This window comes from Stenella coeruleoalba (genome assembly GCF_951394435.1).
Source record: "Stenella coeruleoalba genome assembly, chromosome: 14".
Lineage (NCBI taxonomy): Eukaryota > Metazoa > Chordata > Mammalia > Artiodactyla > Delphinidae > Stenella > Stenella coeruleoalba.
The window spans coordinates 1207517-1221495 of NC_137160.1; the positions used below are offsets into that span (position 1 = coordinate 1207517).

A 13979-nucleotide genomic window follows, 5' to 3' on the forward strand; every position below is an offset into this window, starting at 1 on the left:
CTGACCGTACTCAAGAGGCAAATCCTGAAGAAAGCAGGCAGCTCAGGGCGAGGCCCAGGCCCAGATTCCACAGGACCCCTGGGGCTCACCCCTCCTCCTGCAGAGGCAGGCGATGCGTCCAGCCAGAGCCCCCAAGGGTCCCGACGCAGGACCCCCGCGGAAGGGGCAGCCCCACGAGCAGACAGGCTCAGTCAGCACAGCTGTGCTGCTTCTCGCGTTGTGGTCACGTTCTCCCTGGACTAATTTTAGCCGCTTTGACAACAGGTAGCAACTGTAACACAGTCTGATGGGCCAAACTAGTGCCGTCCCCGAGAGCGCTGTCACTGCTTCCACAGCAGCAGAGACCCTGGTGCGGCAGTGCCAATGAGGCCACCTGCAGGCCCCAGACCCGCCTGCTCCCCTGCGGGATTCTCAGGGGGTCGCGAGCCCCTCCCAGCCCTGCGGCCGAGTGGAAGCCACGGAAGAACCAGCCCGCAGCGGGGTTGCGGTCGGGTCCACGCGCCCCGTGAGCCCCGTCTGGGCTCCGTCTCTGCCCTGTGGGAAGGCGCCCTGACAGTCACTGCACAGCCCACGGGGAAGAAGCTCAGGCTGGATGACCAAGACCTTCCAAGCCGCACTGGCTCAGGACACAGAGGGGGCTGGGGCACAGCGCAAAGGGCCAGGCTGCCAGGTGACCGAGGGAGCACAAGAGGGGCATGTGTCAGTGACCCGAAGAAACGGGAAACCTCCGGTCCAGCTGCAGCTGACCGCGGTGACCGAGATCCTGCTTCCGTCTCTACGGGTCATTTTTCCAAGTTGGGACGTTAGAATGGAAGCTGAAGCGCCGTCCAGATGGGTGAGTCGGAATCCGCTGGGAGGTCCAGCGCTGGGAGCTGAGCGCCTTCTCTGCCCGGGTGTCTCGCTCGCTGTCTTCCTTGCAGAGAACTCACTATATGCTGCCCTGGCTGGTTTTCCATTTCTTTCTACGACATCCAGTTAGCAGCGCCTGCCTTGTCCACCCCCCCGCCCCCCGGCACTGTGGCCTCCCCGAGCTCTCCTCCATCCCTGCGTTTGGGAACAAATGTCTCTTCAACCCAGAGAAGCGAGCGCCTGCTGTTTCAAGTGTGGTTCAAATCAGCAGTGAACCGTTCATCAAAGCCGCGCTGACAAAGACCAGCTACTGCACTGACTTCACTTAATTACGAGATGAAGAAGCACTTATAAATTTTCAGAGCTCAGGAGACAGTCCCAACGACAGGCCGTTCACGGGAGCCTCACAGAGCTCAGGAGACAGTCCCAAACAACACAGGCCGTTCACGGGAGCCTCACGGAGCTCAGGAGACAGTCCCAAACAACACAGGCCGTTCACGGGAGCCTCACGGGCACTCAGCAAGCAGAGGGCCAGGGCCCGCGCGCCACCCGCTTGGGGCCCCCGGGAAGGATGTGCCTGGGCGCCAGGCCGCTGGTGGGGCTGACAGCCGGGCCAGACGAGGGATCCGGGTGGTGCCTTATTAGGGCGGGGCCCCCGCAGGGTCAGCGGCTCCTTCCCCCCCTCCGTCCCGTCTTCCGGCCAACAGGGTCTGCATGGTGTCGCAACTATGGATAGGAGACAGCAGGCCACGAGCCAGGACTGACCGCTGCTGGACCGCAGCCCCCGATGAATGAATTTACAGCTTCAGGTGAACGTCCAGCAGCTCTGAGGCTCCCACACGAGCTCACCACGGGTGTCCGGTGTCTGCGGACATTCCAGAGCATTCCGTAGCACCCGGTTAATATTTAACAGCCCGTGTTTGTCACAGGCTGTGTTTGTCAACGTCACCCTTGAGATTTTCTGGAGACAAGCAGGAGCTCCACGTAGGACAGGTGTGCACGGACGCACACACTGACACACGCGCACATTCACACTCAGACACGCACACACACGCACGCGTTCTCCAGACTGGTCTGGAATGCGGTAGTTGGTTGGGAAGATCTCATTTCCTGGCGGCAGCAGGAGTTTCACGCGTCAGGCTCCCAATTTTCATCGTTTTCGTCTGTGGCGTGGTCCCAAGCACCCGTGGATGTGCTCGTGGTCGAAGTGGTTCCTTCCTAGTAAAATACTCGAGCTTTCACACCGACCCACAGGTGTCCGGCCCACATGGACCGGATGAGTGTCTGACGGGCGTGCACAGAGGAGGGGAGTCGGTCTCAGGCCTGCGGCTGAACCCGAGTGGCCGTGGTGAGCAGAGAGCTAGAGGAAGCGTCACGTTTGCTGAGAGACCCACCCGTCCACTCGCGGCCCTCCTGGCCTGCTGCGCCCCTCGCGAGGCCAGTGCAGAGCCTTTCCTGCTCTCAGGCCGCCACACAGAGAACCTGCCAGGAGCCCCCCAGCGCCTGACGCTCATTTCAAGGTGGGTCCTGCTCACGTGGCTTAATTCTGCAGAAACAAGATGCCTCTCCTGTTTGAACTGAAGAGCTTTCTTCCTGTGTGGACACGGGAGCATCTCTACACACAGAGTTCAGTTGGGGGGGAACCAAGACCAGCTTGCCGGGTCCACCCAACTTCTCCCTGCGGGGGAGCGTGAGTCCAGTCTTTTGCCAATTTAACAAACCTCCTAAGAAACCTGTACTCTGTGCTGGACTTGACCTACATTTTTAAAACAGGAAATGTAAAAATAAGATCAGAGACCGATGAAGAAACAAATTTTGCCTCTTAGCATTCCATTCTGTGACATTTAATATAAGAATACGTAAATGAGTCTTTGGCTAAGACTGTCTCTTGTGTGGCCAAGGCGTATTCCTCCCAGCCCCCAGGCCAGCACATGGCCTGGCCGGGGTCAGACGATTTGAAAATGACAATTTCAGATCCCACGGGACTCACACCGGGGCCCTGCTCTGACGGCACATAGGATGCAGCGGACTGTGGGAGTAACTCTGCCTTTTTAAAAACATGCCATTTCAGTGAAAATGGGAATAGTTAAGGTTTAACCTGGAAGATAAACGTCTATTATTGAAAACATGAAGTTCATTTTAAGAGAAGTAATTTAAATACTTCACATATTCCACTGCATGGGTTTTCTGCCCCTGGCACGTTCTACTATCTGTCAAAATAATATTTATAAAATTACCTGTCATATTTTCTCCAAAGAAGATATACAGACTGCCAACAAACACATGAAAGAACGTTCAACATCATTAATCATTAGAGAAATGCAAATCAAAACTACAATGAGATATCACCTCACACCAGTCAGAATGGCCATCATCAAAAAGTCTAGAAACAATAAATGCTGGAGAGGGTGTGGAGAAAAGGGAACACTCTTGCACTGCTGGTGGGAATGTGAATTGGTACAGCCACTATGGAGAACAGTATGGAGGTTCCTTAAAAAACTACAAATAGAACTACCATATGACCCAGCAATCCCACTACTGGGCATATACCCTGAGAAAACCATAATTCAAAAAGAGTCATGTACCAAAATGCTCATTGCAGCTCTAATTACAATAGCCAGGACATGGAAGCAACCTAAGTGTCCATCATCGGATGAATGGATAAAGAAGATGTGGCACATATATACAATGGAATATTACTCAGCCATAAAAAGAAACGAAATTGAGCTATTTGTAATGAGGTGGATAGACCTAGAGTCTGTCATACAGAGTGAAGTAAGTCAGAAAGAGAAAGACAAGTACCGTATGCTAACACAAATATATGGAATTTAAGGGAAAAAAATGTCATGAAGAACCTAGGGGTAAGACAGGAATAAAGACACAGACCTACTGGAGAACAGACTAGAGGATATGGGGAGGGGGAAGGGTAAGCTGTGACAGGGCGAGAGAGAGGCATGGACGTATATACACTACCAAACGTAAGGTAGATAGCTAGTGGGAAGCAGCTGCATAGCACAGGGAGATCAGCTCGGTGCTTTGTGACCACCTGGAGGGGTGGGATAGGGAGGGTGGGAGGGAGGGAGATGCAAGAGGGAGGGGATATGGGGACATATGTATATGTATAACTGATTCACTTTGTTATAAAGCAGAAACTAACACACCACTGTAAAGCAATTATACTCCAATAGAGATGTAAAAAAAAAAAAGTAGATAGAGAAGCAAAAAAGAAACAATCACCCTTCATCCCATCACCTAAAATAAATCAGTATTTTGAACGCACATACACACACACAAATAAAATAAAATAAAATTACCTGTCATAACAATGACCTCTCTTTGCTTCAACCTAAACTAAACAAAATGTGCTATTCCATTTTCAAGGTGTAAGACCTGGTGAGTTTCCTCCACATAAAAATGTTTGTTTTTAGCTGCTCTGCTCACCTTCGCACTTGCACGGCAGGATGACGGGCAGAGGGAATGACTGACGCCAAATTTAGTCGGTGCTGAAATTCCCACAGCGCAAGCCCACAGTGGCAGGAGCGTCGTACAAAGGACAGTTAATTGAGGGAAATTACTTTCCAGTAAGTGTTGAGCTGGGACAAACGTACACCGAGCAAGAGATCCTCGTGCACAGCGCAGCAGGCGGTTTAAAGGGAAATCACGCGTTAACCCAGATGTCAACTCTGCATCTTCACACAACACCCAGAGGGGCTCTGCAGGAAGGAGAGAATCCACGCAACACCCAGAGGGGCTCTGCAGGAAGGAGAGAATCAGCGCACAAGCTGCTTCCACTTCTTTCAACCCCAACTTTCCCAGTACTGGATAACTTAAGAGACTGCGTCGTGTGAGCTTTTGGTCTCCAAAACCACAGGAGAGCTTTCCCCACGGGGCGCCGCCTGCCCCCCCACCCCACGCCGGCCCGGGAGGGAGGACGGGCCCAGGGCATGCGGTCAGCTCACAGGAGACCGGACCTCAGGCGGGCAGGGCCAAGGCTGTGCTCCCGAACCCTCCTTCCCCGGGACGGCCTCTCTGAACTCACTGGAAACACTGCACGACGGCCGGGGCAGTGGCCACCCCCAGGCATACGGGGCGGGCAGAGGGCCTGGCCCTCGGTGTTTATCACCAGCGCCCAAAGGGCGGCCTCGGGCAGGGCCCGGACGAGGGCTGACGGAGGCGCTGTGTGGGCCGAGGGTGCTTCCTGCCAGACACCCACGTGCCCACGCGACGGCCACTGGCCTGCCGTCGGGCCAGCCCTGCCCTGGCACCAGCTGCTGCTGAGGGACGGCCGCCACCGCCAGCCACGGCACGATCACGAGTCCCGCTGGGCGGGGCCCGGCCCACAGCAGGGCCGAGCTGGCTACCTGTGCTGACCAGAGCCCAGTGTCCCGTGCAGGAGAAGGAGACTGGGGCCACGCCGCCCCACCCTCGAGTGTGCAGACGGGGTGCTCGCGGCTCCCCAGCTGCGTGCGGGGCAGGGGCAGCGCTCAGGGAGCCAGCACACCCCAAATCCAGAGCGCCCCCCGGAGACAGAGCCGTCTGCAAAGCACAGCAGGAAGGGGTGCCCAGGAGGACCTGGACACGGGGTTGCTGCCGGGAGCCACCCACCTGCGAGCCGGGCGTAGACACTGGGCCCCAGAGCTCGGGCTGGCGTGCCCTCCGTGGCTCTCGTCCTCCTTCTGCCCACGGAGGGCAGGCCGCGCAGCGGGCGCACCTCCCTACGTCCCTGTGCTGGGCGGTGCCCCAGGAGGACGACGCCCAGAAGACCCTCCCTGGGGAGAGCTTGGCCCGAAGGCGAAGGACAGGGTTCTGCACGGGGCAGCAGGCCGGGGGCTGCCAGCGGGAGGGAGACCCGGCCCCGAAGCAAACGAGGCGGGGATCTCCCACCGGGCCACCCCCCAGCCGAGGGCACTGGGCATCTGTCTCAGCCGCCCGTGGTGCGGCCCCCAGGAGACCATGGAGCCCCCAGTGAGAGGGGAGGGCCGGCCAGGGCCACGGATTTTCCTATTTTGTCATTTTTATCAAAGACAGTGGTTTCTCACCATTATCTCCGTTACACCGTCTGGCAGCCCCCCCCCCCCCACCTGCACCGCGTGTGAGTGTTCTGACAGCTGCGATGGGGCCGGAGTGCCGACGCATAGCTCTGACCTGAAACTGTCCGGCACATGGCTCCGCCCTCAAAAGACATCAGGAAAACATCCTGGGATAATGCAGAAAGCACAGCAGAATTATGGAAAGTCATCAGGGGTTCTGTGCCCGAGGCGACTTTTATTCTAGAATTCCCGCAGCCTGGAACACAGAAGCCAAAACTCTTGAATTAGAAGATTTTTGGAGGCTGACGATGTTGTTTATTGCTCTGAAAAGGTTTCCACTGCTGAGCTACTCGCGGACTTTATCCCCCAGTGACTGTATCGGCTGCAGGAAAACTTGAACTGTGCTGTCCTCAGTTCTGTTGCCCAATGAAACTCTAAAACAGGTGTTTAAAAACCAATGTGCCGTACCTGAGATCGAGTGTCTGTGCCATGTGTCAGCAGACAGCAGCAAGATCCCAGCTATGTTTCCTATTAATTATTATCACTGGCACCGACTCCACTGAACGCCTCACCGAGACCACGCAGGCACAGGCACCTCTCTGCTTTGGCAGGAACGTAAATGGCAAACCCCCCGCTCGGTGCCCTGAGCTTCCGCAGAGCCCACTGTGTCGTGGGAACAATGGCAGCGGCTCCCGCGACACAGGTGTGTCTACAAAGAGTGAGACCGTCCAGGCCTGTGTGCGCGGCCGGCCCAGAGGGAAACGGCCACCTGCCCGGACGCTGCTGGAAGAGCAGAGGGCAGCTGTCCGCTGCCCAGCTGCCCCATAAAAGATTAATCCGCCCCACGGGCAGGTCAGCGGCGTTTGGCTGCCGGACGACCGGGGTCCGGGCTAGGGTCAGACCTGCGTCCGAGCGCTGTCTCAGCTCCTGGGGTAGGGGGTGGGGTCTGGGCTGGAGCAGGGCTGCTGCTATAGGGCAGTTCTGACCCTCAGCTCCTCACTGGGCCCAAGGAATTTCTTCCAGTAGCATCTATTTCTCTGGCTTTTGTGAAAACCTTGGCTTCCAGGTTAACGATCCTGTCTCAATCCGGTTTCCGTAAGAAAGAATGGAGCAAAGCTTTGGGTAAAACAGAACATGCCGCGGACGCCAGATGAAAGAAAGCACTGCTGTGTGTCCGCAGTGTTCAGACACCCCCAGGAAGCCTGCTTCTTGAAAGGCTGATGCTTCTGGACCCAGGGGTGCGGGGTGCTACAGGAAATGAAAAGTGATAACAGCCGACCGGCTGATTGTAACGATCTGGAAAGAATGGCTGGTTCCTGGCGTGTTCCTTCCTCGGTGTCAGCTCGAACGTCTTACATAGTAGAAAAATACCTGTCCTGGCCTACGGCGGCAAACGTGAGCCTCAAAGCCGACCCCCCTAAAGAGAGGCCCCTGCACCACGCAGGGCACCAGGCCGGGGCCGGGACCCCCCTCGGGCCAGCCCAGCCTCCCGGTCCCCACTGCCTGGGCCAGTCACCCGGCCTGACGGGGGTTACACTGGTCACTCATAACTGACAGGAACACAAATTACAAACCTAAAGTGCTGTTTAGGAATTGACAGGCCTCCGCCGAGTCTCACGTTTCTGCGACCTATTAATTATTCACACAGGCCTGGCCTCCTGTGTGACGGGCTAGATGCTATCGAGCAGGTTATTTTGGTAACTGGGTAAACAGAGCTTCATCCTTTGACCCCTGGGTCAGAGATCGTGACGACCCCCAGCTCACTCCCCCAGCCCCCATGGGGCGGCAGGAACCGGGGACCTTCCCGGAAGGGACCTCTGCTCTCGGGACAGGGGACCAGGGATGCAGCACAGCGGGCAGGGAAGAGTGACGGCCAGGCCTAGAAGGGAGCCGGGGACACAGCAGGAAAGAAAAGCAGAAAAACGAAGTGCACAGAAACGGCCTCCTGGAGCTGCAGTTTTCTCTGCGGAGGCAGAGGGGACACAGGGACCCCTTTGGGGACGCACACTCTGAGTTAGCAAAAACACACAGCCCGACGGCTCTCTGCTCTCCCTCCCCAGGGAGAAGGTGGGGGACTCTCCCTCCTCAGCCCAGACCCACTGACGGCAACGGCAGGGAACCAGCTGCGGCTGCCGTCCAGGCGCTGGGCGCGGACGCGGGGCGGGGTGCCAGCAGGATGGTCTGGGAGACTGGACGGAAGGGAGGCCCCAGACGCACCCAGAACACCTGGCCCCGGGGCGAAGGGGCCCTGCACTCATCCCACCGGAGAGCCGCTGTGAGCCCTGCAGCTCAGGAGACACAGAACAACTGTGTGAAGCCCCCACTCCGACGGCTCCGGGTCGGTCTGTCCCGTCGGCACCGCTGGGGAAGGCCTTTGCATCCCCGTCGGAAGCTCTCGGGGCTCCTGCATCTTAAACCAGAGAGCGGCCCATGGATTTACACACACACACGGGGCGCTGGTGGCAGAAGGTCTGGACCGATGACAAGAGGGGCCCTGGGCGCTGGGAGCCAGGACACTCCACCCTGCCCCCAGCTGGACGCCTCCCGCCCGGGAGGATTCTGCGTGTGTCTGAATCCTTTGGCAGTAGGGGAAAAGGTACGATTTTAAAGTTCAGGGAAACCCACACTCCCTTCCTCCCTGGTCCCATCATTACAAAGCCAGCAGAGGCCAGCGCAGACCCGGGGCCCCTGGCGCTCGCGGTGGCCGCATCACACGCACACCCGCCGGTGGAGCCGGGGGCCTCGAGGACGGCCCGCACCCGCCCAGCTCCAGCCCGCCCCCGACAGGGCCGTCACAGCAGCCTCGGGGGCCCAGACGCGCCCGCCGGGCACACCCACCAGGGCCGTCAAGGACTCTGGAGAGTCTGGGTGGTGGACGGTCTGGAACGCTCACTCCCGGCACCAGCCCCCGAACGATGCTGGGCGAGCCCCGTACACATCTGTGTCCCCAAATGAAAACGGGGACAAGACCACGTGAATGCAAGGTCCTTTCCTAATCTGAAACTGCAGCCTGATTCTGCCTGGAAAGAAGGTTCTGCATTTCGTCGCGTCTCCTAGACTCAGAGGAGGGGCCGCGGAGGTGGAGGCAGCTCCCCCTGCGTCTTGGGTGCTCGGGAAATGCAGGAGTCCTCCCTGGGCCTGGCAGGGCCTGTCCTACGCAAGGCCACTGCCCCTGACTTCACGACAAGCTTGGGGATGCAGAAGCCAGTCGATGAGCTGGCTGTCCTAGGAGGGCAGCAAAAGCCCCGGGTGCAGGCCTCCTCTGAGCTCCATGTGACAGCGGCTCCGAGGGACGGCCTGGGTGCCCCAGAACCAAAACCCGGCTTCCCTCTGGCCAGCCGACCGCAGAACGGCCAGTGGGAGCGGCTGTCTCCCCAGCATGTGGACCCGCCTGCGGCCGAGCTCCGGGGAGCCGCGGTGTCGGGGGATGTGCTAGGATAACTCGCCGCAGAATAAAGCCCTGCGGTCGCTGGGCTCTCACGGCGACTGAGAGCTTTCTGTTTCCATCTGTCTGACAACTGTGTGCAAATGCTACTTTTATCCAGTTTGTGCTCCACTAACTGAAAAAGAAAACAAACCCCAAAGCCCCTCTTTTTACCTGCTCACGTCACCTTGCACACAGACTCCCTCTACCGCAGACAGATCAGAGAAGTCTCCAGTCCTAACCCTCTTGCAGGAGGAATGCGGATAGAGGCTGACATTTCTGCTGGGCCTGGTTTCCTCTCGCGGTTCAGCTGTGCAGCAGGGGAGGGGCCTTCACTCTGCTTAAACCCAGAAGCAGCCTCTCCCATCCTGCCGTCACTGAACTCGAAATAATTTTGGAGGATTCACTCTTAAGGTATTTCCAATGCGGTTTCAAGTTTCAGAATTCCTCCGCAAGTCTCAGTCCTCTCCATCTCCTGACACTGAGAGATCAACACCGCCCTGCGCCCAAGACACCTGCCCGGTGGGAATGGGAGCACGGCGCTGGGACCCTGCAGGGGGTGGGTTCCTTGGGCTCCCAGAAGAGGCGGGGCACACCCTCGTCCCCAGGGCCACAGCCACCAGGCGAAGGACAGGGACGGCCCTCGCTCAGGGCCTCAGCCCCGCGCTTTGCATCTCACGACAGGAGTGTCCACGTGGCACGGGGCTCCCTGCCCTCCAGGGCCAGCGCCCCTCGCCAATGTAATTGACAAGAAACGGGGGCTTTGGGCCATTATTTCTCTGCTGCTTTATTTTAATTTCTCCTTATTGAACAGCCTACTTCCTCACCTTTGTAATGTCTTTTCCATTCAGCAGCAACGTACTTTCTTCCAGTGGAAACCGCAGCAGGAAGGGACTTAAACACCGTTCATGGACTTGGCTAAGCGCAGGCGTTATCCGACTTGCCTCCGCCCGGAGGGGATCTGAAAGGGCCGCCGGCAGCTGGGCGCTGCTGAGCCCGCTCTGCGTTTCCCAAGTCAAGCGGCCAACCAATACCAAGTGGGTATTAACCGGCGTCGAGCGCACAGCCTCCGATGTCGCCCTAACGTCACCCCGCGAACTCCAGGCCCTGAACGCCGCGTCGGCGGACCGGCACTTGTCTGCGCCCTCCTGCCCTCGCAAGCTTTATTTTTATTTATCTAAATGGAATCAAATACAAACACGGGGTGCCCTGCTGCTTCCCCTTCGGCTTGCACCATTCCCTAAATGACGGGGTTGGGGAGCGGACTGGACAGGCGGGGGCGTAGCTAGACGGGGGAGAACCGTCTCCATCAGCGCCGTACGGCTGCAGTTCCGGGGCAAGAGGGCAAGCTCACGTCCAAGGGGACGGTCACAGGTCACATCACAGGGGTCTGGTGGGAGACGCTGGGCTGATGAGGTGACACATGTGACCAAATGCCAACGCCTGCAGGACAGCCTGTCCGCGAGTTCACCTTTACCTCCTGGGCTGGAGGGGAGCGACAGGTTTGGGATGGCGGGCGCGGCCTGGACACCAGCTCTGAACACGTTGACTCTGATGCCACGTACACCCATCTCCCCCGGGGTGTGTGAGGCTGGGGAGTGGCACCCGGAGCCACACCGACAGAGCCCCACCGGCTCCCCATGAGGCCGGAGCAGCCCCTCCCCGATGCTGCCCCGGCCCCGACACCCCACGGCAGGTCCCCGCTCCTCCTGTCCCCAGCTGAGAAGCAAAGTGGCGGGTCCCAGCCGGCACTCCAGGGCCCAGTGGGGCGCGTGGGCATCTCTAAGGGACCCTGGGCAGGCTTACTTTGGGAACCACCGCCTCAAAGGGTCCAAGGCTTCAGAGAGGAAAGGATGGAGTCTTTAAAAGTAGCCTCTGAAAACCCCAAACCAGAGGCAGCAGCCGTGCAGACGGACTTCGCTGCCTTGGACAAATCTTAACGTGGCCCAAGGAGACCTTGGTCGAGGCTCTGTTGACGGCCGTGGGGAGACGTGCTACAAGGATGGTGGCCACATTTGGGGAAGCAGCCCCAGGAGGTGGGCGGCCACGGCCAACGCAGGAGGGGAACAGCGGCTGCGGGCAGAGCAGGGCTGCACGCTCTTCCCATCTGTCCCCATCTGTGACCTGGGGGATGGGGTTAATTCTGAGCAGAGGGCTGGGCAGAGGTGGGCTCCATTCCCCTTGGGGCTGGAGAGGGCAGAGGGCCCCTGGATTCGATTCTCGACTCTCCCCAGAGCAGGGGCGCCAGGAGGAGTCCTCTGCCCGTCCGTGTGTGGCGTGCACGGCACCCAGCGTGTGGTGTACGCTGTGGGACGTCTGCAGCAGGAACGATGGACAAAATGCAGCTGGGTTAGAAATCGAGGGGGAGCTTCTCAGCAGAAGCTTCAGTCCTTGGTTCTAATAACCCTGAACACTTATTTCTACAGATTTGTTAAAGAAAAGGTCCTCAAAAATAAAGCCATTTCAAAGGTGTATTTCTTTTCTTTTAAATTTTCCTATTCCAGGACACCTTAAAGCGAAATAGCACCAAGGTCAAGTCTACTGAGAGGTCTAGACAGCAGCCCCCAGGCCACACTGCCCACTGGCCACCATCCAGGCAGCGAGATGGACCCTCAAGGTGGCCCAGGGCATCTTCCTGGACACACTGTCTCCCCTTGGCTTCTCTCTTCCCTCTTTCCCATCTGTTCTGAGTGGAACATGACTGCTCAGGGACGCATGGGGATAAAGGGCATTGTCCACCGGGACAAAGCAGTAGCCGGGCTGTACCGAGGTCCCCTCAGTTACCCACCAGGAGACACAAGCAAAAGCTCCAGCCATTCTGCCTCCTCGTTGAGTAAAGGCTTGCTGGCCACGCCCTCCAGGGGAGGCCTCCCAACCCCGCCGGGCTGGCCACGCCCCCACGATCTTCAGGGTTTCGCCTGCTCCCCCAGAGCAGTCCCACCGACGAGGAGCCTCAGGTGTCACGAGTGCAGCTGGTCTGTGAGCTCCAGAGGCAAGCAGAGCTTGGCACCTCTATGCCATTGTATATTGTGCCATTGTACCACTCCATGTATCGAGGAGAAAACTGGGGCTTGACTGTGCATAAAATATTTAGCTAAACTGGTTGGGAGATGAGAATATTTTTAAAAAAAGACAGAAAATGAAAGGTGCTGTTAGCTGTTACCGCAAAGTGGCCTTTGGATTAAACCAGCCCCAGCTGCTGCCCCTGCAGCAGGGACAGGACCTGGGGTCAGAGCAGAGCGGATACCTGCACGCTGGGGTGTCCTCCGGCCAGCGCCTTCACGGCCCCCCGGCTCCCCTCCGTCTCGTAATGAGCTCTGTGGTGGGACTTGGGCTGCACCTCGATCCTCAGCTCGTACGGTCCTGAGTGTGACGGCAGCTGCCAGTCGAGGGCGGGGAGAGACGGGCTGAAATGGAACACAGAGCATTAAACATTCATGCCACGCTTCCCGCAGACCACAGACCCACCTAAGACCCTGGGGCCCTGGGAAGCAGCTCATCCTGCCGGGCTTGTATCTGAAATTCCCATCGATAAGGATAACGGCCTGACACAGACAACGGCAACCCGATCGTGATGGACGCCCAGAGCCTTGTCAGGCCTTCCTGACGAGCTTCTGAATAAGACGGAAACATTTTCCCACACGACCTTAAAATATTTTCCTTCCTTCACGATAGGCCTATAAATTATTTAACCTCCCTAATAAGATAGGTTCCAGAATTAAAGACCTTTTCAGAATCACAGTTCTATCAGCCTGGCCTCAGAACTGGGCGGCCTGGCTCCCTTCCCGTGTCCCACGCGCGCTGGCCGCGGGCAGGAGTGAACCGTCGGGGGTGCCGCCAGGCCCCTGATAAAATGGCGGGGTTGCGGCAATCTCGCCCAGCCCCCTACATCCCGTGCTCCGTGCACGACAACTGGGCAGCCGCCCACCCAGGGCACGAGTGAGCTGCAGACAAAGACCACAGAACCAAGGGAGCGGCCCTGGGGCCCAGGGCAGATTTGCAAGGCGGGTTTGTCACTTGGAGGCTGAAGAGGGGAGAGGGGAGTGAGCCGGGCCCTGCCTGAGGGGTCCACGAGGCCCACGACAAGCTCAGATCTCTGGGGCACTGACAGTCTCACTGCACAGACGGGAGATGGAGGCCATTTGCCACCTGAAACCAGGTCCACGTGAGGCCAAAGGTCCTGCTCTCCCTACAGAACATGCTTCAGGGTCCTGCCCTGTAAAAAGACAAAAGGCTGACCCCCAAAGCCACAGTCCACAGGCAGAGGCCGCCAGGCCCTCACAGGAGCTGGGGTCTGGCCCACCCACTGCCTTCCTACAATGAGCGCCCAGTGGGGGTGGGGTGGCTTTGGTCCCCACGGTGACAGCCCCTCCCCCTCCCCTCTCGGATGCAGAACCTGACCCAACAGAGATGCTGCTCGTCAGACCTCAGAGTGTCTGGAAGCCAAGCCCGGGCCGGCCAGGAGGGCTGCAGAGCGGGGGCAGTGTGAGGACCCCCTGCCCCCGCAGGGGTGGACGGGAGGCGCCCAGGTCTCGCCCTCCACACACGGCGCTGAAGGTGCCCTTGCTCCCAGAGTCTCCGCCGTCTGGGCGCCACTGTCCCCTCGCCCCGCTCCGCCTGTCGCTGACGTGTCCGTCTCCGCGCATGCAGCAGAGACCGTGCGTGCTGGCGGCTTG

At 58.5% G+C, this 13979-nt stretch overlaps 1 protein-coding gene across 5 annotated transcripts in view; it reads right to left on the minus strand.

The window, feature by feature from the left end:
* The window catches only part of NFATC1 (nuclear factor of activated T cells 1), a gene marked incomplete at its 5' end in the record, with an annotated part of 101918 nt that overhangs the window by 59462 nt on the left and 28477 nt on the right, over positions 1-13979 (minus strand). For 4 of the 5 annotated variants that reach the window (XM_079943513.1, XM_079943511.1, XM_079943514.1 and 1 more), the window contains one exon: positions 12551-12710. In XM_079943513.1, coding sequence (XP_079799639.1) covers positions 12551-12710 — 160 coding nt within the window. Of the gene's footprint in view, positions 1-10130; positions 10502-12550; positions 12711-13979 lie in introns of those variants that run through there. The other variant, XM_079943515.1, reaches the window with a different exon arrangement.